Raw genomic sequence first — 24,071 nt, forward strand, 5'->3', positions numbered from 1 at the left:
ATATGCTATGCTCCAGTCTCGTAGGTATGTCGAGTAATGTGCGTGTGCAGGAATAAAGCACGAGAGCAGCGTTATACAGTACCGTGTGCAGGCTTTCCTTTTTAAAATTCCAGTCCCATTTGTCCCTCTGCTGTATTGTTTGGAAGGGAGGCCACTGATGGCATTTGTTAGCTGTCTACATGTTGTGCGTTGACTGAGGCAGGGAATTGGCCCCGTTGCCACTGACCCTGCTGGTAATCAGCTGACGCGGAGTGCAGTGGCCTGTCCAGCCTGTAATGGGTTGACCTCTGCCATGGCTAACATGCTACGGTCACAGTGGCCTGCTAATGGATTGGCCTCTGCCTGGAGACAAGCTAATGTGGCTTACGGTGACCGGTGGAAGTGGGCCTGTGGCTGTCATGGTTCCTCGTTCTGCTGGTAAGCACAGATTGGAGCTTGTTAATGGAAATTGTATTGTTTCACTGGTCTGTGAGGTGTTATGGTTTAGGGTATTGATACTTTACCTAGATCAATATGCGTACTACCGCGCTCCACACTCTCATGCTCTGAGTGCGTTTTCCAACCACGTTCACTTGAGTATGTTCTTGTGAGGACGAGAGTGTGGAGCGTGCATAAAACAATACATTTGAGAAGCGCTCGCACTCTCCCTACTTCCTCACGCTTCGCCTCCTCATTCATTGGACCTTCTTCCAGCCAGGACAATGGCAACACAAAACTACACAAGATATACACAAAGCAACCGTATTACTTCATAACTATCAGCGAGCTATATGTGAATCGTAATAATGTAGCTAACCAGATAGTTTGCCAGGCAAAAATGACCTAAAACGAATATTATGCAGGATAGATGTCAATTCTACTACTAGCAATAGTAGCTAGCCAGTTAGCCTTATTGACTTGTTATGGGCTTGCCATCTACGTCCGAGAAGTGCCCTCCGTGTTCAGTTTCGCATACTTTGATATGGACTCATACTCCGACCTTTCCGTGCTCCAATTTGCGTGTTCGGAGCACGGTAGTATGCGTTTTGAGAAACACAATTTGTCTCTGACATACCTATCTATCGTTAAAGATCAAATTGACATTTGACAAGAAAATAATTACAAATCAAGTGTACGTAGCTAACAAATAGCTGCTATGGAGTACTAATGACTGGCCTGAAAAGTAATTTCATTATTTGTCTATAGAAATGATATGGCCCAAACCATGACAGTTGAATGAGAAAATCCTCTCAGGATTATAAAGTTCATTTTCAATTATGAAGTAAAGTCCAACATGCACAAGAACAACTTGGTCTGCACAATACAAATAGCCAGAGAAGCAGATCTATTATTGATGGTCAAATTATCACAAACCCCTTGATTATAATAATGTAATACGGAGAGATATTTCATGCACAGTCATACACTCAGAAAATGGTGCCGTTTTTGACTACATTTTCTTACATTTGGACGAGTGAAGATTAGTCCAGATGTAAAAAAGGTTTGAGCACCACTGGAGCAAATACTGATTTAATAGCGTTGTTATTCATGTATTCCTGCTCAATATTATTTGAGAAGTTTCCATTTGACTTACCCTATCAGTTTTCTATTTACCCCCTTAGGCATGTATTGTCTAGAGACATGTTTGTAATGAATAAAATATACATACTTTTTTTTTTTGCCTCTCCAATGTCTGTAACTCGAGCTGTGGACCTTGGCAATTTCTATTTCCTTGACTTGATGTCAATTGGGAAATCGGTGCCCATCGACACGTTAAGTATGAGTTCTTGATGCATTCAATCAACGCTTTCAGGAAGTTGTATCTTCCGGATGCATTTGTTGGTGTGTAACTAAGCATAATTCATTTAGATTTAGAAATATGGTTGAGTGTGGATATTGGACATAACGTATCTTCAACACAATACTAGCATGTGCATAGGTAAGAGAATAGTTAGACTATAATAGTCCAAACTCACTACCACCCAGGGTTGGAGTTTAACCTCCACTGTTACATCTACTCCTGCCACGCCCTCTACTGCTCATCCTGTGTCTCATTAACCTGCCACCACTCCCCCAATGCTCTCTCCCTCTCTCTCTGTGTGTGTGATTGTGTGGGCAGAGACAGGTGTGCTGGAGTCAGAGCAAACCCCCACAGCGGCAACCTGTTCCATAATCAAGACCACACTGCCAGATCGTAATCTCTGCTCAGTCAGTTTACGGTTCTATCCGTTTGTTACTATTTAGATCCTGTTGTGCCTGTTTTCCTTGCCTGACACGGTTTTCCTCTCCGCTACAGTTCTGCCCGCTCTGACTCTGGTCCTTGTCTCCAGTCCCATGTCTCCTCATCCTGCTACTCTGCCCTGGGTTCCCCACTCTACTGCTCCCTTGGATTCCCCTCCGGACCTGCTTACCTTGTCCCAACCCCTCTCACTCCAGCCTCAGCACCTAGTTTCCTGCAACCCGCCTGAGCTTTGCCTGGCCTGCACTCCATCTTCCCCCTGTGTTTCAATAAATACCTTGGTTACTTCATCCCAGTCCCCTCATCTGAGTCTGCTCTTGGGTTTCTCTGTTCCACTCCACGTAACAGTACGATCAGTAAGGATGCCGCTAAACGACTCCTGTCCCTCCGTCAAGGCCCCCATAGTGTTGCTGAGATGGTATGTGAGTTCCACACCCTCGCCGCTGAGAGCTGCAGAAATGGTAGGCCCTTCAGGGAGCATTCCAGAACGTGCTCACTGAGACCTTCAAGGACGAGTTGGTGTCCAGGGATGAGCCTGATAGACTCGATGAACTCATCTCTCTTGCCATCGGCATCGACAACCGTCTCAGTGAGCATTGGAGGGAGATAGTAGGTAGGGTTGCATGCACCATAAGATCTGTTCAGCGCCTTGTTCTTCTTCTTCGACTGCATCCCTTTCCAAGGCTCTTCCTGATCCTGAATCCATGCAGCTCGGCCGGGCCCGTCTCTCTCCAGAGGAGAGGCAGCGGCGAACCAGGTTGGTCACTGTCTCCACTTGTTCCCTGCGTCCAGCAAAAAAGGGGGCTCGGCAGTAGTGGGGGATATACTGTTGAGCCAAATCGCCTGCCCATCTTCCCCCAGACCCCTGCTTGAAGGCAACCTTGTCTGTCAGAGACAGGCCTTTTCTCTATCTGCTCTCATCGACTTGAGCGCCGACGGGAGCTTCCTGGACCGAGGTGTTGGGCCTGGACACTGTCCAACTCGAATCACCCCTTGATGCCAATGCTCTCAACGGAGAGCTCCTCGCCCGTGTCTGAGAGAACCATCCCTGTCATCCCGCATCTCTCTGGAAACCACCAGGAAAAGATTAGTTTCCACATAATCGACTGTCCTTACTCCCCCCAGGTTCTTCGCCATCCATGTTTAAAGCTACACAACCCAAAGATTGACTGGACCGCCGGAAAGGTAACCACTTGGAGTTCATTTTGTCACTCTAATTGTCTACATTCTGCCCTTCACCCTCCCTGCCTTGTCTGTGCCCCAGTTCATTCCAGAACCTCCGGACCTGTCATCAGTTTCTCCAGAGTATCACGATCTAGCTCCTGTGTTCAGCAAGCACCATGCCCTGCCACCTCATTGGCCGTACGACTTTCCCATTGACGTCCAGCCTGGAGATCCTCTTCCCAGTAGCCGGTTATTTAACCTCCCGAGCAAGAGGCTATGGAGAGGTACATCCAGGATTATCTGGCTGCAGGATTCATCAAGCCATCTTCCTCCCTGGTGGGTGCTGGATTTTTCTTTGTGAAAAGGAAGAATGGGTCACTGAGGCCGTGCAGAGACTTCCGTGGGCTGAATAATATCACAGTTTAGAACAAGTACCCTTTGCCACTCATCAGCTCTGCTTTTGCCCCCCTCCATGGTGCCACGGTGTTTACCAAACTCGACCTCCGGAATGCATATCACCTTGTCTGCATATGCGAGGGGGACGAGTGGAAGACTGTGTTCAGCAAACCACTGGGTCACTGAGTATTTGGTCATGCCTTTTGGTCTTACTAATGCCCCGGCTGTTTTCCAGAACTTAGTCAATGATGTGCTGAGGGATGTGATTGGATGCTTTGTTTTTGTCTATTCAGATGACATCCTGATTATTTCCAAGGACCCTGAGGCTCACCAGCAACACGTTCGCCAAGTTCTTCAACGACTGTTGGAGAATAAGCTTTTTGTTAAAGCTGAAAAATGTGAGTTCCATGCTGCCTCAGTGTCTTTCCTGTGTTATATTATTGCACAGGGACAGTTACGTATGGACCCCGCCAAGATCATGGCAGTCACAGAGTGGCCTGCGCCCTCCAACCTGAAGCAGCTACAGCGTTTCCTGGGGTTTGCACGTTTTTACAGACGTTTTTACAGAAGTTACCTCTGCAACTACAGCCGTCTGGCTGCCCCTCTCACCTCCACCCCATTCCACTGGACTCCTGAGGCAGAGGCAACATTCCTGAAACTTAAGCGTTGCTTCACCTCCGGTCCTTAGCCTGACCCAGGACTCCAGTTCATCTTGGAGGTGGACGCCTCTGACACCGGGGTAGGTGCTGTTCTGTCTCAACATTACCCTTCTGATCAGACGGTCCACCCATGAGCATTCTTTTCCCGTAAGCTCTCACCTGCAGAGGAATTTTGACATCGGAAACCGGGAACTACTGGCAGTTAAACTGGCTCTTGAGAAATGGTGTCACTGACTGGAGGGCTCTGTCCCCCCCTTCATCGTGTGGAATGACCATAAAAACCTGTCCTACATCCAGACCGCCAAACGTCTGAACTCCTGGGAAGCCAGGTGGGCCTTGTTCTTCGGTAGATTCAATTTCACACTCACTTATCGCCCCGGTTCAAAGAATACCAAGCCTGATGCCCTCTCCTGCCAGTTCGCCACCGACAACACGGGAACTGAGCCAGAAGCCATTGTGCCATCCACCTGCATCAATGCCGCCGTTGCCTGGGAGATCGGGTCCCGTATCTCAGCCTGCTCAGTTTGTGCTTGGAACAAAACCTCCACTAAACCCACTTCCGGGCTACTGCGCCGTCTTCCCATACCCAGTAGCCCCTGGTCACACATAGTTCTGGACCTCATCACTGACCTTCCCCCATCTAACGGTAACTCTGTCATCCTCACCATTATTGACAGGTTTTCCAAGATGGCTCACTTCATACCCCTCTCCAAGCTCCCGTCCTCCAGAGAGACTGCGGACCTGTTAGTATCCCATGTGTTTCCTCTGGATGGCATTTCCACTGACATTGTTTCCGACAGGGGACCCCAGTTTACCTCCTAGGTATGGAGATCCGTCTGTTCAGCTCTTGATATCAATGTCAGTCTTTCTTCTGGATATCACCCCCAGACCAACGGCCAGACCAAACGGGCCAACTAAGAGATGAAGACTGCCCTACGCTGTGTGACTTCTGCTAACCCTTCCTCCTAGAGCACTTAGATACCCTGGGTTGAATATGTCCACAACACTCTCACCAATACCTCATCAGGTATGTCACCTTTCGAGTGTGCTCTGGGTTACCAACCCCCCTTGTTCCCCGCCCAAGAGGTTGAGGTTGCGGTTCCCTCTGTCCAGGACCATCTGCTCAGTTGTCTTCGTACCTGGAGGAAGGCTCGGGCTGCCCTTCTTTGTGCCTCCGACAGGATCCAGTCCCAAGCCAACCATCGCCGGGTCTCAGCCCCAATCTACACCCCAGGTCAAAAGATATGGCTCTCATCAAAGGACCTGCCATTGAAGGTGGCATCGAAGAAACTTTCCTTCCCGATTCATTGGTCCCTTTGAAGTTGACCGTGTCATTAACCCCTCTGCTGTGCGCCTGAAACTCCCAGCCTCTCTCAGGATCCATCCTACCTTCCATGTATCCCTGATTAAACCTGTCTGCTCCAGTCCCCTGTCTCCTCCTGCAGCAGTTCCTCCACCCCCTCAGCTCATCGATGACCATCCTGCCTATACCATCTGCTGGCTTTTGGATGTGCACCATCAGGGTCGCGGCTGGCAGTACCTGGTGGACTGGGAAGGATATGGACCGGAGTAGCGCTGCTGGGTGCCCCGCAGTCACATTCTGGACCCCTCCCTCTTACGTGATTTCTATACCTCACACCCAGATAAGTCTGGTCTGGTCGGATGCCAAGTGGCGCCCGTAGAGGGGGTGGGGTACTGTTACATCTGCACCTGTCACGCCCTCTACTGCTCAGCTGTGTCTCCTTGAACTTCCACCACCCTAGTGCTCTCTCTCTCTCCCTCTGTGTGTGGGCAGAGACAGGTGTGCTGGAGTCAGCAGATCCCCACCAGCTGCAATCTGTTCCATAATCAAGACCTCTACAAATATTCAGCCCTGCTACTTCCACACTGCCAGATCGTAATCTCTGCTCAGACAGTCTATGGTTCTATCCGTTTGTTACTATTTAGATCCTGTTCTGCCTGTTTTCCTTGCCTGACACGGTTTTCCTCTCCGTTACTGTTCTGCCCGCTCTGACTCCTGGTCCATGTCTCCAGTCCCACGTCTCCTCATCCTGCTACTTTGCCCTGGATTCCCCACTCTACTGCTCCCTTGGGTTCCCCTCCGGACTTGCTTCCCCTGTCCTAACCCCTCTCGCTCTAGCCTCAGCCTCCGCATCTGGTTTCCTGCAACCCGCCCGAGCTTCCCCTGGCCTGCACTCCATCTTCCCCCCTGTGTTTCAATAAATACCTTGGTTACTTCATCCCAGTCCCCTCGTCGGAGTCTGCTCTTGGGTTTGCTGTTCCACTCCACGTAACCTCCACATGCTACACTGTCAGCTTAGTCTACTTTAGTATGACGCTTAAAGCATATGCTAGAGATGTGCTGAGACCATAACTCATGGTTTGTGCACCAATTATAGCATAATCATAACACACCAGGCTGATGCCAATTATCTAAGCCTATACTGTATGTTTGACATTTAAAGTTTCCTCTGTCTTGAATTTTTGAAGACCCATTCCTGACAGTTGGTAGATTCAAACTAAACCTTTACTTCATAGTTCCCCCAGGGATAAAGTGAAGGTTAGCCTGCTGCTTCACAGCCATGATTACTGTATGACTTTGCCTCATTGTGCATTCACACTGTGGAAGAATTATGTTTGTAAATGGAAGATCAACCTGCTGAATGACGTCTTTCGAATAGACTCAAGTCTGCACAACGAACATGTATGAGCCAAAGCCAACAGGAACTGTAATTTGCATGTGGAATTCTAGATAAGCAGCTGAGTATGTACTGGAAATAAGAATAGTGTAAATAGTTATGTCTTGTAGAATCTATAACTTCATGTAAGTGTTTGTCAGCAAATTGTTAAACTAAATTGTTAAGCTATTTATTTCAACACTTAAAGTGTTAGACTGTTTAATACTTGTTTTAATACTTAAAAGTGTTCAAATAAATGAATGAGGGATCGGTAACTATGTGTGCGGGAGTTATTCTTTTACAATCAAGCAAATTGTTACCACTTTGTCCTGCAGTGTAGAACCTATTTAGCAGTGTTTTCCCCAAAGAGGTACATACAACGTTAGCCAGGTAGGAATGTATCAAAAACCTGTGCCTCATCACAGAGGATTTCTACAGTCTGAGACCTACAAAGAAAATGTTTTGGCCTTCTTATTAAAAATCCCATTTAATTTATTTTGGCAAGGATAATGTTCAGTCATAACAATGTTTGTCAGCAGTTGCCTTTATTCTTGGTTTTTCTTTTAAAATAATTGCCTGGCACAGTTACACTTCAGTTACACCCAGCTAAGATAGCCCCATTAACGAAAACATAAATCGGATAAAAATACATATATCCCTGTTTAGGTTTTTTCTTCATTTGTTGTATAATGTTTTTCATTAAAATGGGTACTGTTGTAGTCTGACGTTCACTAAAATGAGCAAGGAGACAGTAAGAAAGTGTAATTACCCTTTAGGGAATTTCTCTAATGGACCCCTCACAATGTCGACCCATACTGCACCTCTTACACTCTCAGCTCCACTTTACTGTGAGAGGGCTGAAGAAAATATCTCCACACCCCATCATTTCTGTTTTCCCTTTTTATACATTTTTTTCACAGCATTTCAATTTCAGTCTTCAATTCATAATAGTAGTATGCTGATATGAATTTAAATAAATACAAATTATTTAAATGTAATTTGAAATCACCTTGCCCTAAGGACTAGCCGGCAGTATTTTTTACAACAGCACAGACCTCCATGCACCGAGAAATTGTATATTTTTTTAACAGTGCACTTCATCTCAAATGGTTGTTTTTGTCTTAGTATAATTAGCATTACAAATCATCAGGGGAAACTAAATCAGTTCATGTAAAGAGACAGCACAAAAATGTTCAAAAACACCAACAAAAGGCATTGTTTCTGAGTATTCTTGAAAGCATATCATTGCATCAACGCTGGTTTAGATGGCAAAGCAAACCCAATCTACACAAAAATATTTGCATTATTCAGTAGTCCACCGACCTGGGTTGAAATACTATTTTAGGGTATTTCAATTACTTTCAAAGATATTTCAGAGTAAGTACAGTATTTGGATATTTCAATTAGAAAACAAGTAGTTGAGTATTGGAATGTATTTGGAAATACATTTGGAAAGTATGGGCATGTACACTGAGTGTATAAAACGTTAGGAACACCTGATGTTTCCATGACAGACTAACCAGGTGAATCCAGGTTAAAACTATAAAACTATGACAATTGAGACATGGATTGTTATGTGTGATATTCAGAGGGTGAATGGGCAAGACAAAATATTTAAGTGCCTTTGAACGGGGAACGGTTTTCTCGCTCAACTGTTTCCTGTGTGTATCAAGAATGGTCAAAGGACATCCAGCCAACGGCAGGCCAGTGGTCGAAAATGGGTCATTGATGAAAGAAGGCAAAGGAGACTGACATGAGTTGTGCAGAGCAACAGACGGGCTACAGTTAGTCAACTGAGTGTCTAGTTTGAGAAACATATGCCTCACAAGTCCTCAACTGGCAGCATCATTAAATAGTACTTGCAAAAGACCAGTTTCAACGTCAACAGTGAAGAGGCGACTCCGGGATGCTGGCCTTCTAGGCAGAGTTGCAAAGAAAAAGCTATATCTCAGACTGGCCAATATACAGAAAAGATTAAGATGGGCAAAAGAACACAGACACTGGACAGAGGAACTCTGCCTAGAAGGCCAGCATCCCGGTGTCGCCTCTTCACTGTTGACGTTGAGACTGGTGTTTTGCGGGTACTATTTAATGAAGCTGCCAGTTGAGGACTTGTGAGGCTTCTGTTTCTCAAAGTAGACACTATAATGTACTTGTCCTCTTGCTCAGTTGCGCACTGGGGCCTCCCACTCCTCTTTCTATTCTGGTTAGAGCCAGATTGTGCTGTTCTGTGAAGGGAGTACTACACAGCGTTGTACAAAATCTTCATTTTCTTGGCAATTTCTCGCATGGAATAGCCTTCATTTCTCAGAACAACAATAGACTGACGAGTTTCAGAAGAAAATTCTTTGTGTCTGGCCATTTTGAGCATGTAATCGAACCCACAAATGCTGATGCTCCAGATACACAACTAGTCTAAAGAAGGCCTGTTTTATTGCTTCTTTAATCAGGAAAAACAGCTGTTCTAACATAATTGCAAAATGGTTTTCTAATGATCAATTAGCCTTTTAAAATGATAAACTTGGATTAGCTAACATGGTTCCTGATAATGGGCCTCTGTATGCCTATCTAGATATTCCATAACAGTTCTGCTGTTCCCAGCTACAGTAGTCATTTACAACATTAACAATGTCTACACTGTATTTCTGATCAATTTGATGTTCTTTTAATGTACAAAAAATGTCTAAGTGACCCCAAACTTTGAACGGTAGTGTATATGAAGTCTGGTATGACATTTGCAATTCTATAGCTTTTAATCTTTGTTATTATTTTGTCACAATTTATTAAACTTGTGGGTCTTTAATCAGCAGGGGACTCTCCAGATTTTGCTGGTTTTAATTGAACTGAAATAACTGTTTGATACATGGAACTAGGAAGTACTGAATTGAGTGACGTGTTGTCATATGTAAGTAAGGGGGCTACTTTGTCCCAAATTACTGAATAGAATTCTATGGGAAAGCCATCCATTCCTGGTGCTTTTCTCCATGCAACTGTTTTAACAGCATCTAATGTTTATTCTTGGGTTATCTCTGTTTTCAGTCTGCTGATAATTGCTTCAGAGTTGTTGAGTCTAAGAAGGCTATAGGAACCGTCCAACTGTTGTTTAATTCTGATTTATATACATTTTCATAGAAACTTTTACAATTGTCATTGTGTTGCTTCTAATTACCGCTTTGTATCTTCATCTTTTAAAATTATTACTGGTTTAGCATGTACTCGTTTTATGAGAGCTGCGAGATATTTATCAGGTTTATTTGCCACACTCAGTGTATTTTAAAATATGAAATATTTAAACACCCCGTGCATTTGAACCCAGGTCTTCTAGTGGTATTTGAAATAATATATTTGTAAATAAGTATTTGAAAATAGTTCTGGCTATTTATAGGAAGTTATTTGAAATACCTTCAAATACTTCAAATAGAAGTAGCTGATTTAGCCACATTATTTGAAAATACACAGAAAACAAGTATTTAAATAACAAATACTTAAATATGCATGTATTTTAACCCAGGTGTCGTCCACTGCCCCCTTCTCCCATTATCGAATATTCTTAATTACTTTTTCTCTTTCCTTCCCTCTCTCTCTCGCTCCCCCTTTCTCTTTCTCAGGTTTAATTGTGGGCTCCCTTACCGTGTGCTGGCTGCCCAACCAGGTGCGTCGCCTGATGACCGCCGCCGTGCCCAAGTCCAGCTGGACCATGTCCTACTTCCGCAACTATGTGGTGCTGCACCCTGTGGCCGACACCTTCTTCTACCTTAGTTCCGTGCTCAACCCCTTCCTGTACAACCTCTCTTCCCGCCAGTTCCGACAGGTCTTCGTCCAGGTGCTACGCTGCCGCCTCACCATCGAGCACGTAAACAAACGGACTCTGAGGAGCTTCGAGGCCAACTCGGCCCGCTCACTGCGGCCCCTGCTAAAGTCACTGCGTCGTGGTGGTGGCAACAGGTCTACTCAGACTCAGAGCAAGGAGTTCAAGATGCCTACGTTCACTACCTTCCATAGTCCTAAGGACACTCCCCCTCCCAGCCCTGGGGAGGCCCTCCCCACAACCGATGAATCACTTTCAAATTCAGTCCGAAAGGGAAACATCCCCGAAGAGACTGAAATATAAGTTTATTAAAATACATGTATGACAGTTGTTTTGACTTATGCTCTAACATGCTTCTTGGCTGAGGTTATGAAGTAGGATTGACGTTGTGAGTCAATACAGTCCAGAAAGACTTCTAGGTGACTTTGAAAGATGAACCAAAAGAGAGACACTTAGCTGTGTTCAGTATTACAGTATTCAATTCATCGGAGAGGGATACAAGGTATCATCCAACTCAGACTTCAACAATCTGCCACAAGCTGATTTGTCAGAGAGGTGCCTCTACAGACATAATATGTGAGGAGTCTAACATACTAAGTAATACATCCAGTCAGAGAACAGTCAGGACATTTTTACCAAATTCATCTCATACTGTACATTGTAATGCCTGGAACATTGGAAAAGCTTGGTATTTGAACAGTGTTAATTACAGTGATTATTTTCCATTACATGAGATTACACTTCTCTTGGCCATACTGTAACTCATATTATCACAGTCACTTAAGATGCCAGTGAAAACTAAGCTCAACATTGTTCATCATGACATGGTGTCTGCATTGTACATTGTGTCCAAAGTATACCTTTCCATTCATTTGTATGGCATCCACTGACAGAGTTGACCTCTTCCTAAATTGGACCCAGTGCATATGATTTGATCTCAAGACAAATGTAATTTATGTTTCATCACTACAGTATCTGCATCATTATTTTAATATTAAAAATGGACACTTACTCTGTTGTGTTATTTGTGTTTTTTTCATCTTATGTCTCTGTACTCCATTTCATCTACTGTACAAATATACCTCATCCAGTTCATCTATAAATGTACACATTACCTTCTAGTGCCCTCAGTTGGCCAGTCAACAGCTATGTTTCCATGAACTTGTCCAGTGATTTTTTTGTTGACATTTAGAAAGTTTGCATAGAAAATACATGTGACAATTGCCTGTTACGGTGCGTTTCCAATTAACTATCTTGTGTCAATAAAAACAGCTATACATAGTGACGTCACACCTAAAACAAAAAAAATGGTTGCAAAAACCTACGGTGTCGAACAAAATGTGGTTTAAGTGTTTCTAATACCCATTTAGGCAAATAGCGCATTCATAATTTGGCGACAGCCTGTATGCCCTCCCACCTATCTGTTTCATTTCTCAGGTAGGCTTGCAAAAGCCAGCAACATTGATAAAATGAAATCATTTACTAACATTTGCCATATTATATTAACTATCATGTGCCAACGTATTGCCACCGTCCGTGCCATGGTGAAACTTACACTCCTGTAGATCTGAAATAATTGGAAGGTAAAACTTGCCAGCAAGGCAAAGCGATTCAGGCCTTTGTGAAAGTCAGGACAATCCTTGTCCTGCAAAGAAACATTCATTTAATAGTATATATATATATTTTTGCAAGCAGTTGGCATTTAGAATTAAACGTGGAGTGGAGCTTTAAAATTATGTGATGCCATCATGTGCCCAGCATACAGTACCAGTCAAAAGTTTGGACACACCTACTCGTTCAAGGGTTTTTCTTTATTTGTACTATTTTATACATTGTAGAATAATATTGAAGACATCAAAACTATGAAATAACACATATGGAATCATGTTCTAACCAAAAAAAGTGTTAAACAAAAACAAAATATATTTTATATTTGAGATTCTTCAAAGTAACCACCCTTTGCCTTGATGACAGCTTTGCACACGCTTGGCATTCTCTCAACCAGCTTCACCTGGAATGCTTTTCCAACAGTCTTGAAGGAGTTCCCACATATGCTGAGCCCCTTTTGGCTGCTTTTCCTTCACTCCACGGTCCAACTCATCCCAAACCATCCCAATTGGGTTGAGGTCGGGTGATTGTGGAGGCTTGGTCATCTGATGCAGCACTCCATCACTCTCCTTCTTAGTCAAATAGCCCTTACACAGCCTGGAAGTGTGTTGGGTCATTGTCCTGTTGAAAAATAAATGATAGTCCCACTAAGTGCAAACCAGATGGGATGGCGTATCGCTGCAGAATGCCTTGAATTCTAAATAAATCACAGACAGTGACACACGCAAAGCATCCCCACACCATCACACCACCTCCTCCATGCTTCACGGTGGGAACCACAAATGCGGAGATCATCCGTTCACCTACTCTGCGTCTCACAAAGACACAGTGGATGAGTCCAAAAATCTCAAGGACAGATTTCCATCGGTCTAATGTCCATTGCTCATGTTTCTTGGCCCAAGCAAGTCTCTTCTTATTATTGGTGTCCTTTAGGAGTGGTTTCTTTGTAGCAATTCGACCATGGAGGCCTGATTCACACAGTTTCATCTGAACAGTTGATGTTGAGATGTGTCTGTTACTTGAACTCTGTGAAGCATTTATTTGGGCTGCAATTTCTGAGGCTGGTAACTCTAATGAACTTATCCTCTGTAGCAGACGTAACTCTGGGTCTTCCTTTCCTGTGCGGTCCTCATGAGAGCCAGTTTCACAATAGCGCTTGATGGTTTTTGCGACTGCACTTGAAGAAACTTTCAAAGTTCTTGAAATTTTACGTATTGACTGACCTTCATGTGTTAAAATAATGATGGACTGTTGTTTCTCTTTGCTTATTTGAGCTGTTCTTGCCATAATATGGACATGGTCTTTTACCAAATAGGGCTATCTTCTGTATACCAACTCTACTTTGTCAAAACACAACTGATTGGCTCAAACGCATTAAGAAGGAAAGAAATTCCACAAATTAACAAGGCACACCTGTTAATTAAAATGCATTCCAGGTGATTACCTCATGAAGCTGGTTGAAAGAATGCCAAGAGGGTGCAAAAAACTGTCATCAAGGCAAATAGTGGCTACTCAAATTTAAGATATGTTGATTTGTTTAACACTTTTTTTGGTTACTAGATGATTCTATATGTGTTATTTCATAGTTTTGATGTGTCCACTATTATTCTACAACGTAGAAAATAGTCAAAATAATGAAAAATCATGGAATGAGTAGGTCTGTCCAAACTTTTGACTGGTACCTTCAAAATGATTTGGCAATCAGCATTTATTCGAAAAAACACTGTTTCCATCATCATTGTGACAATAAGGAAAGTTCAGCAAAAGTCAAATCAACCCCTGTCAAATGGATAAAAATGTTGTCGATCTATATCTTCCGTTTCCATTACACATAGCTTGCTTTTGTCAAATAAACCTGGGCCATTGGTTAACCTGCCTATTGTCTATCAAACATGTGGTGCACCTGACTCACTCAATGAACATATTTGTCAAGATCAGTACCTCATTTCAGTCAATGTCTTTAGACCTTAAGTCACTGTCCATATTAGGACATCTTCTAAATACGGTGTCCATATTAGGACAGTGTCACACATCCATTGAAGATATGGACACCGTACAGGCTGGAGAACCTTTCACTGAAGCACAGGCTGAGTCCAAAAAGCTGGACCACAGTCTTGATGAGACCAAACCAGCCAATCGTAAGCTCTGTCAGCAGAATATGGAGGATGGGTACAGGAGGAAGGGAATACAAATGAGGGAGAGGCTGGGTAGTGGGATTAGAGACGAGGCAGCAGAGGGAACTCTTTTTCTGGAACTCTGTTTCTTCTGACGCGGTCCATTACAGAGGGGTGTGTTGCAGCAGCTGATGCACACTGAGTTGAGCTTCCCCGTGCAGAACTGCTGGTAGCCAGAGGAGGCGATGAGGCAGGCACCAGACGAGGCGCAGGACTTGCGGTAGTGTTTTCCTGGAACAAGGACAGAAACATCGCCGTTAGATACTGTATCCCAAGATACTTATAACACACCTCTGAGCTAAGCTGAGCTGTACTACACTGTGGGATTGGTTAGCCATCCAACGTAGTTGCTGGAACCGGGCTGGTCAGGACGATGTGAAAATAAAATACAGTTTGAATCAGGCAACAGTCTGTGTATGTCTGTGTGATTGTTTATGGAAAGCAAATCTACACATAAAATGTGTGGTTTATTAGAGGAGTTCTAATAATGAATAAATTGTAATACAGCCATACAGTGCACAGACAAGTTATTAGATCTGTTGTTAGACATGAATGAACATTTGGAAAATCATCCATCAATCGAATTTCTCGATCTCTATATACAGTATGTGGCATAACTAAAACATTTATCCAGGGTTCGGGCACTCCAACTAGATGGTGTGGTCAAGGTGAGTCTCCTGAGAGAGCTTCTTTACTAATTCAGTAATCCATAGTGAATCTACAAGCTGTGTCTTCACAAAGATAACCAATTACCACGTAATGGAGTCGGGTACAGTATGCCCTCTTCAGTACCTTGTTACCAAACGCACAATGGCAGAAAGTGGTCCTCCTGACTCACAGAAGATGCATTAGTCATCATTCTGAGATAAAAGTCAGTCCATGAAAATTACAATTACAAGGTATGCACCAATAATCACCTGGATGGCTATGTATTCGTATGCCTTCGAGTTGATTCTCTTGAAGATTATTACCCTTGGCAGTGTCCATTGATTTTGCATGAAGGTTCTTAAGGCCACTGAATATCTGTTATGTTCAAGATATTGGGCTCTTGAGAATGATTATGTTAAGAATTTTTCAGAGAATGAATTTTCTACAGATAGTCTGCTGTAGTATAATCATATTGTGAGAGGACATTGGGTTTGGCAGTGCTTATCTTTTAGAGTGCAATGTACATGTAGACCTGTGGCATACAATACAGGGAAGACGTATATTTGCTGAGTCTGAGAGTGATACTTACACTAAATGACCAAAAGTATGTGGACACCTGCTCGTCGAACATCTCATTCCAAAATCATGGTCATTAATATGGAATTGGGAAGGCTTTCCACTAGATGTTGGAACATTGCTGTGGGGACTTGCTTCAATTCAGCCACAAGAGCATTAGTGAGGTCGGGCACTGATGTTGGGCGATTAAGCCTGGCTCGCAGTCGGCATTCCAATTCATCCCAAAGGTGTTCGACGGGGTTGAGGTCAGGGCTCTGTGCAGGCTTGTTAAGTTCTTCCACACCATTCTCGATAAACCATTTCTGTATGGCCCTTGCTTTGACATCATGCTGAAACAGGAAAAGGCCTTCAACAAACTGTTGCCACAAAGTTGGAAGCACAGAATCATTTAGAAGGTCATTGTATGCTGTAGCATTAAGATTTCCCTTCAATGGAACTAAGGGGCCTAGCCCAAATTATGAAAAACAGCTAATTTCCACTGCTCCAGAGTCCAATGGTGGCGAGCTTTACACAACTCCAGCCGACACTTAGCATTGCACATGGTGATCTTAGGCTTGTGTGCTGCTGCTCGGCCATGGAGACCCATTTCATTTTTATTTTTTATTTTTTATTTTATTTCACCTTTATTTAACCAGGTAGGCTAGTTGAGAACAAGTTCTCATTTGCAACTGCGACCTGGCCAAGATAAAACATAGCAGTGTGAACAGACAACACAGAGTTACACATGGAGTAAACAATAAACAAGTCAATAACATGGTAGAAAAAAAAAGAGAATCTATAGACAATGTGTGCAAACGGCATGAGGTAGGCAATAAATCGAATAATTACAATTTAGCAGATTAACACTGGAGTGATAAATCATCAGATGATCATGTGCAAGAAGAGATACTGGTGTGCAAAAGAGCAGAAAAGTAAATAAATAAAAGCAGTATGGGGGGTGAGGTAGGTAAATTGGGTGGGTAGTTTACAGATGGACTATGTACAGCTGCAGCGATCGGTTAGCTGCTCGGATAGCAGATTTTTAAAGTTGTTGAGGGAGATAAAAGTCTCCAACTTCAGAGATTTTTGCAATTCGTTCCAGTCGCAGGCAGCAGAGAACTGGAAGGAAAGGCGTCCAAATGAGGTTTTGGCTTTAGGGATGATCAGTGAGATACACATACACATTCATGAAGCTCACGATGAACAGTTCTTGTGTTGGCGTTACTTCCAGAGGCAGTTTGGAACTCGGTAGTAAGAGTTGCAACTGAGGACAGACTATTTTTACGCGCTATGCACTTCAGCACTCGCCGGTCCCGTTCTGTGAGCATGTGTGGCCTAGCACTTCACAGCTGAGCCATTGTTGCTCCTAGACGTTTCCACTTCACAATAACAGCACTTACAGTTGACCGGGGCAGCTCTAACAGGGCAGAAATTTGATGAACTGACTTGATGGAAAGGTGGGATCCTATGACGGGCCACGTTGTAAGTCACTGAGCACTTCAGTAATGCCATTTTACTGCCAATGTTTCTCTACGGAGATTTCATGGCTTTGTGCTCGATTTTATACACTTGTCAGCAACAGGTGTGGCTGAAATAGCCAAATCCACTAATTTGAAGGGGTGTCCACATACTTTTGTATATATAGTGTATGTGAATAACCAGTGTCAACAGGACATGCCAAGCAAAGCCTGAAATGCAGTTATAGGGAGAGGCTTACCTCAACACGGAGAAGAGTGTCATAAAGAAATTGTTTACAGTTGGTGTCCCATTACAAAGACAATATTGTAATTCCACTTATCTCTTCCCAACTGGTATCAAACAATCAATTCTGAACAGAGTAAGTGTAGCCTACAACATTATGGTTTTGTGGGCTAAAAGCAAGGGGATGGATATCCTGGCACGCCACAAAGACTGGGTCATCACAGTGTTTGTTACACGCAGAGCTGTCAGGTGGTGGAACACTGTACTTAAATGAAAGACAATTACTTTCTCCCTTTCTCTGGGGAGATCCTCAAATTAAATCAAATGTAACTTGTCATATGCTTCGTAAACAGGTGTAGACTTACTGGCCCTTCCCAACAATGCAGAGAAAGAAAATAGAGAAATAATAGAAAATGAATAACATGTAATAATAAAATGAATAATAAATACACAATGAGTAACGATAAGTTGGCACAGGGTACAAGTACCATGTCAATGTGCAGCGGTATGAGGTAATTGAGGTAAATATGTAAATATAACTAGGAATAAAGTGACTAGCCAATAGGATATATAGTATAATAAACAGTAGCAGCAGCATATGGGAAGAGTCAAAAAAGTTAGTGCAAAAAGGGTCAATGCAGTCCGAATAGCTATTTGGTTAACTATTTAACTATTTATCAGTCTCATGGCTTTGGGGGTAGAAGCTGTTCAGGGTCCTGTTGGTTCCAGACTTGGTGCATCGGTATCACTTGCAGTGCGGTAGCAGAGAGAACAGTCTATGACTTGGATGCTGGAGTTTTTGACAATTTCTAGGGCCTTTCTGGATGGCAGGGAGCTTCGCCCCAGCGATGTACTGTGCTGTACACATTACCCTCTGTAGCGCCTTGCAGTCGGATGCCAAGCAGTTGCCATACCAAGTGGTGATGCAGCCTGTTAAGATGCTCACAGTGATGCAGTTGTATAACTTTTTGAGGATCTGAGGGCCCATACCAAATCTTTTTAGCCTCCTGAGGGGGAATAGGCGTTGTTGTGCCCTCTTCACAACTGTGTTGGTGTGTGTGACCATGATAGATCTTTAGTGATGTGGACTCTCGACCCACTCCACTACAGCCCAGTCAATGTAAATTTGGGTCGTGGTCAGCCCTCCGTTCCCTGTAGTCCACGATCAGTTCCTTTGTCTTGCTGACGTTGAGGGAGAGGTTGTTATCCTGGCACCACATTGCCAGGTCTTTGACCTCCTCCCTATAGGCTGATGGTGTTGGAGTCGTGCCTGGCCACGCGGTCATGGGTGAACTGGGAGTACAGGAGGGGACTAAGCATGCACCCCTGAGGTGCATGTTGAGGGTCAGTGTTGCGGATGTGTTTTTGCCTACCCTCAAAACTTAAGGATGGCCAGTTAGGAGGTCCAGGATACAGTTGCAAAGGTAGGTGTTCAGTCCTAGGGTCCTTAGCTTAGTGATGCGCTTGGAGGACACTATGGTGCTGAACGCTGAACTGTAGTCAATGAACAGCACTCTCGCATAGGTGTTCCTCTTGTCCAGGTGGGAGAGGGCATTGTGGAGTGCAATAGAGATTGTGTCATCTGTGGATCTGTTTGGGCGGTATACGAATTGGAGTGGGTCTAGGCTGTTTCAAAGCATTTCAAAGTCATTTAGATAGGTTACCTTGGCGTGCTTGGGCATGCTATGGTGGTTTGCTTGAAACATGTAGGTATTACAGACTGGGTCAGGGAGAGGTTGAAAAGATACTTGCCAGCTGGTCAGAGCATGCTCTGAGTACGCGTCCTGGTAATCCGTTTGGCTCTGTGACCTTGTGAATGTTAACCTGTTTAAAGCTTACTCAAATCAGCTACGGAGAGTGTGATCATACATGCATGGTTCGGTGTTGCTTGCCTCGAAGCGAGCATAGAAGGCATTTAGCTCGTCTGGTAGGTTTGCGTCACTGGGCAACTTGTGGCTGGGTTTCCCTTTGTAATCCGTGATAATTTGCCTGACACATCCGATGAGCATCAGAGCCGGTGTAGTTGAATTTAATCTTAGTCCTGTATTGACGCTTTCTTTGCCTATTTGATGGCTCGTCTGAGGTCGTAGCAGGATTTTTATAAGCGTCCAGATTAGTGTCCCTCCCCTTGAAAGTGGCAGCTCTAGCCTTTATCTCAGTGTGGATGTTTCCTATAATCCATGGCTTCGGGTTGGGATATGTACGTACGGTCACTGTGGGAATGACATTGTCCATGCACCTATTACTTAATCTGGTGACTGATGTGGTAAACTCCTCAATGCCATTGGATGAATGTCGAAACATATTCCAGTCTGTGCCAACAAAACAGTCCTGTAGCTTAGCATCTTCTTCATCTGACCACTTCTGTATTGAGGGCGTTAATGCCACTTCCTGTTTGAGTATTTGCTTGTATGCAGGAATCAGGGGGATAGAGTTTTGGAGAAATGGAGGGTGAGGGAGAGCTTTGTATGCATTTCTGTGTGTGGAGTAAAGGTGATCAATATTTTGTCTCCTCTAGTTGCACAGTTGACATGCTGGTAGAAATGGATGAGCATTTTTTTTGTTTTTTTGCTTATGGCCCTATACAGCTCGTTGAGTGCGATCTTAATGCCAGTTGCGAGCATTCGAGCGAGCACCAGCTGTTGTTAACAGACATACCCCTCTCCCTAACCATACCCCAAGCTGCTGTATGGTCTTGATGATGCATAGAAAAATCAGCTAGATGTATATTATCCATGTCCTTGTTCAGCCACGACTCTGAGAAACATAGGTCCTATTGATTGGATACTATTGAAGGGAGCTCATCCAGTTTAATCTCCAGTGATTTTATGTTCGCCAATAGAACACAGAGAGAGGACTATTTACTCTGCAAAGTAGTTTCGTCAGGGTGCCAGCATGTAGGCATCTCTTATGTTGTCTTTTCCTTTTCCATGTCTTGGGGATTAAGGCCTGGTCCGGGGTGAGCAGTATGTCCAGCGCCGCCAACTCATTGAAGTATAAATCCTCATCCAAATTGAGGTTAGTGATCGCTGTTCTGATGTCCAGAAACTCTTTTCAGTCATAGAAAACGATTACGTAGAAAATAAGTTAAGATCCGAAAAAAATAGCAGAATTGGTCAGGAACCTGTAAAACGACAGCTATCCCATTGCAGCGCCATTCTGAGTAGCACGTAAACAAGTTAATTATCACATCTGATGTTTACAATTTGGCTTGTAAGAGGCAACAATAGATATTTATATTTACATTTAAATTCTTGTCATTTAGCAGACTCTCTTAACCAGAACGATTTATCTTTGTTATTCCAGGACTCACCTTCTTTAAAGTAGCGTTGGTAACACCTTACGTTATGTTGCCCCTATTACTATGTCCCTACACAGTAATAACTGCAGTAACAACATAGTACAGTAGTTACATAGGTATTACTATGTAATTACTTGGTCATACGGTTGTAGTGGTGTCAGTTATTACAAAATTGGAACAACAACACATTACTGATGTTATTGCACATTTTATTGTTCTACTATGTAACTAATGTTTTGTAATTACACCTTTGAAAGTCACATGTGAATTACCATGTTAATAACTCAAACCAAAATGTAACATTGTTACATGGTGCCACTACCATCAAATCCACAGGTAATACCAGGGTTGATACCATACTGATCTAATGATGTAAATAGGTTAGGACCTGGTAACAACAATTGTAACAGGGCATTGTCTGTCATTAACAACTGCTTATTGTCAACAAGTTTATTTCTGTGTTACTTTCTGGCTCAAATGTTATACCGAATCAAGTATAATGTAAGAACAATGTAGTTGCATAGGATATACTTGCTGTTTTTATCTCTTAATTTGTCCTGTTTTTAAAGGTTGTAATGTGCAAAAGTGCAATGTAAGTCTCAAAACAGTGAAATAACATTGTTAACTAAATGTGTCATGAGTTTATTGACGATTCTGTAACTTTTATTGACCGAGTTGGAAATCATGTTGAGATTGTGCCAGGGCTTAGCTATCTAGATTTGTGAACCATGGGGAAACACTAGCTAGCTTTTACCACCCTCCCTTACAAAAATGTAACATGGTAGCTAGTACAATAAAAAAAAAATTGCATGTTTTTTGATCACTACATGGCTGGAAAATACCATGGTATTTTCCTGTAAAAAAAAAGATATTTTTTTCAATGTACTAGCTGCCAGGGTACACAAATGAACCATGGTAGTACAATGAAACAATGTCTGGATCAGATCATCAGGACAGCCGTGAGTTGGGGAGGAGTGAGGAATTTTGGCCGAGGTCAGGTCAGATGAAGTGAGAAAGAACATGCATCACAAAAGTCCTGTCTAGTAATAAAGATGTATTGGCTGTCCATATGTGTAAGGAGGAGACCCAGCATAGGAAGAAGGTTTAAATACCAGTGCTTGTGTGAATATGTCTTACTCTGTTCAACCTAACACTGTCAATGTAGCAAGAAATTAACTATAACTTGTTTTAGCTACATATAGCAAGGTTAGAGTTCATTTTTGTCAAATTGAATGGGAAGAACACGACAGAAAGACGACATAAGATGGAATATCCAAGCCTCACAGAAGACGCCGGGCATGCCGGCTACGACGAGAGCCCGAGCAGCATGGATACACAAGATGCCGCTAGCTCAAGCAAGAGACAGAACAAGACGGACCAGGATGAGATCCTTGCAACCTCTTTACCTCGAACCCCAATTAAAAATATCGTGGAGAAAAAAAGTGAAAGAGGACATTTCCATGTCTGAACTTTTCTTTGCAATCCAGACACTGACTACTAAACAAGACGCCACATTCTCCAAAGTGTCCATCATGGAGCTGGTGTCACGTTGTGTATGTAGGTGGCAGGGAAGTCAAGCGCAGGAGAATTAAACTTGGTATAAATGGAGTATTTTAATAAATTAAAACATAAACTCCAAAACCAAAGTCCATAATAAAATAAATGTGGGTACAAGAACACGTCGCACACCGATCCATAAAACATGAACATAACAATAAACAATCTCTGACAAGGACATGAGGGGAAACAGAGGGTTAAATACACAACAATTAATGAATGGGATTGGAACCAGGTGTGTAAGAAGACCAGACAAAACATATGGAAAATGAAACATAGATCAATGATGGCTAGAAGACCGGTGACGTCGATCGCCGAGCACCGCCCGAACAAGGAGAGGCATCGACTTCGGCAGAAGTTGTGACAGCTGGCTACCGAAGAAACATCAAAGAAGATTGATAATTTGTCAGAGACTGTCTGTCAGCTTCACACAGTTGTGAGCGAGAACAAGGAAAATATAACGTTCCTAGAGCTGTGTGAGATTGTAGATGAACTTCAACAGTACTCTCGCAGGTGGAATCTAAAAATCCAAGTTGTAAGAGAGGTAGAGGGAGAAGACATTAGGGAATCAGTCATCAATATCCTGGGAAAGGTGGCTCCGTGCATCAAAGACAAGCTAAGAGACGTGATCGACGTGGTACATCAACTTGGGAAACAAAGATCTGATGGAGCCCCTCGCAATGTCATTCTGCGCTTCCCTAATCGCCACTACAGGGACATCATCTGGAAAATGGCCAAGAAGAACAAGTTTCTAGATGAGAAGAAGCTCAGCATCAGAGCCTCTTTGAGGATCAGACAGCCAGGGAGAAACTGTGGCCGCTTATACAGAAAGCACGACAAGATTGGAAAGAAGGCAGGGTTCAAGGACCGTCACGCAATCATCGAAGGAAGAAAGATTACTGGTTAACTCTGATGACATGACCCACAACTGTGAGTACTGCCAAGAGTACATTTACTGTACTGCCACAAGTAAATTTACCGTTCGACTACAATTTATGAACACTTGCCAACCCAAAAACTTTGAAAAGTGATTTGTTACACTGTTAACTACCGCTACCTCAACTGAGTGTAGTTTTCTGTCGGAGTAACCCTCTCAAGGTTTACTGTTTGTTTTATTGTTCACATTACTATATCAGTTGTCCAGTTTGTGTCTCTTTATTTTTTAATGCAGGAATTTGTTTTCAACTCACTCAATATTGTTAGCCTGAATTCTAGGGGTTTGAGAGTGTAACGAACGTCGTAATCCTCCTCGTCTGAGGAGGAGCAAGGATCGGACCAAAACGCAGCGTGGTATGTATCCATATTTATTTGAATACTTTTAAACACGAACAAAAACAATAAACAGAACGAAACCAACGTCGCTACAGTCCTGAACTTGAGAACATATAAAACATGAACGCACGAACAGGAACAATCACCCACAAACAAACAGTGAACACAGCCTACCTAAATATGGTTCCCAATCAGAGACAACGTAAAACACCTGCCTCTGATTGAGAACCATATCAGGCAAATCAGACACACCTAAACCAATGAGACACATAACATAGACTACACCCACCCAGCTCACGTCCTGACCAACTAAACAAAGACTAAACAAAGGA

The 24,071-nt window shown here is 43.2% G+C and overlaps 3 protein-coding genes across 3 annotated transcripts in view; 2 read left to right on the plus strand and 1 right to left on the minus strand.

Annotated features, from left to right (window-relative positions):
• Nucleotides 1–10,827, plus strand: part of LOC139547006 (solute carrier family 35 member F5-like) — a 121,069-nt gene extending 110,242 nt beyond the window's left edge. The window contains exon 17 of the mRNA XM_071356039.1: nt 10,724–10,827. The gene's annotated coding sequence lies outside the window, so the exon portion shown is untranslated. The remainder of the gene's footprint in view (nt 1–10,723) is intronic.
• Nucleotides 1–11,934, plus strand: part of LOC139547007 (G-protein coupled receptor 39-like) — a 69,758-nt gene extending 57,824 nt beyond the window's left edge. Inside the window, exon 3 of the mRNA XM_071356040.1 lies at nt 10,724–11,934. Coding sequence (XP_071212141.1) covers nt 10,724–11,226 — 503 coding nt within the window. The 3' untranslated portion in view covers nt 11,227–11,934. The remainder of the gene's footprint in view (nt 1–10,723) is intronic.
• Nucleotides 10,722–24,071, minus strand: part of LOC139547008 (ly6/PLAUR domain-containing protein 1-like) — a 55,525-nt gene continuing 42,175 nt past the window's right edge. Inside the window, exon 3 of the mRNA XM_071356041.1 lies at nt 10,722–14,936. Within this exon, the coding sequence (XP_071212142.1) occupies nt 14,680–14,936 (257 nt within the window). The 3' untranslated portion in view covers nt 10,722–14,679. The remainder of the gene's footprint in view (nt 14,937–24,071) is intronic.

The sequence above is a fragment of the Salvelinus alpinus genome, chromosome 20 (assembly GCF_045679555.1).
Source record: "Salvelinus alpinus chromosome 20, SLU_Salpinus.1, whole genome shotgun sequence".
NCBI classification, from domain to species: domain Eukaryota; kingdom Metazoa; phylum Chordata; class Actinopteri; order Salmoniformes; family Salmonidae; genus Salvelinus; species Salvelinus alpinus.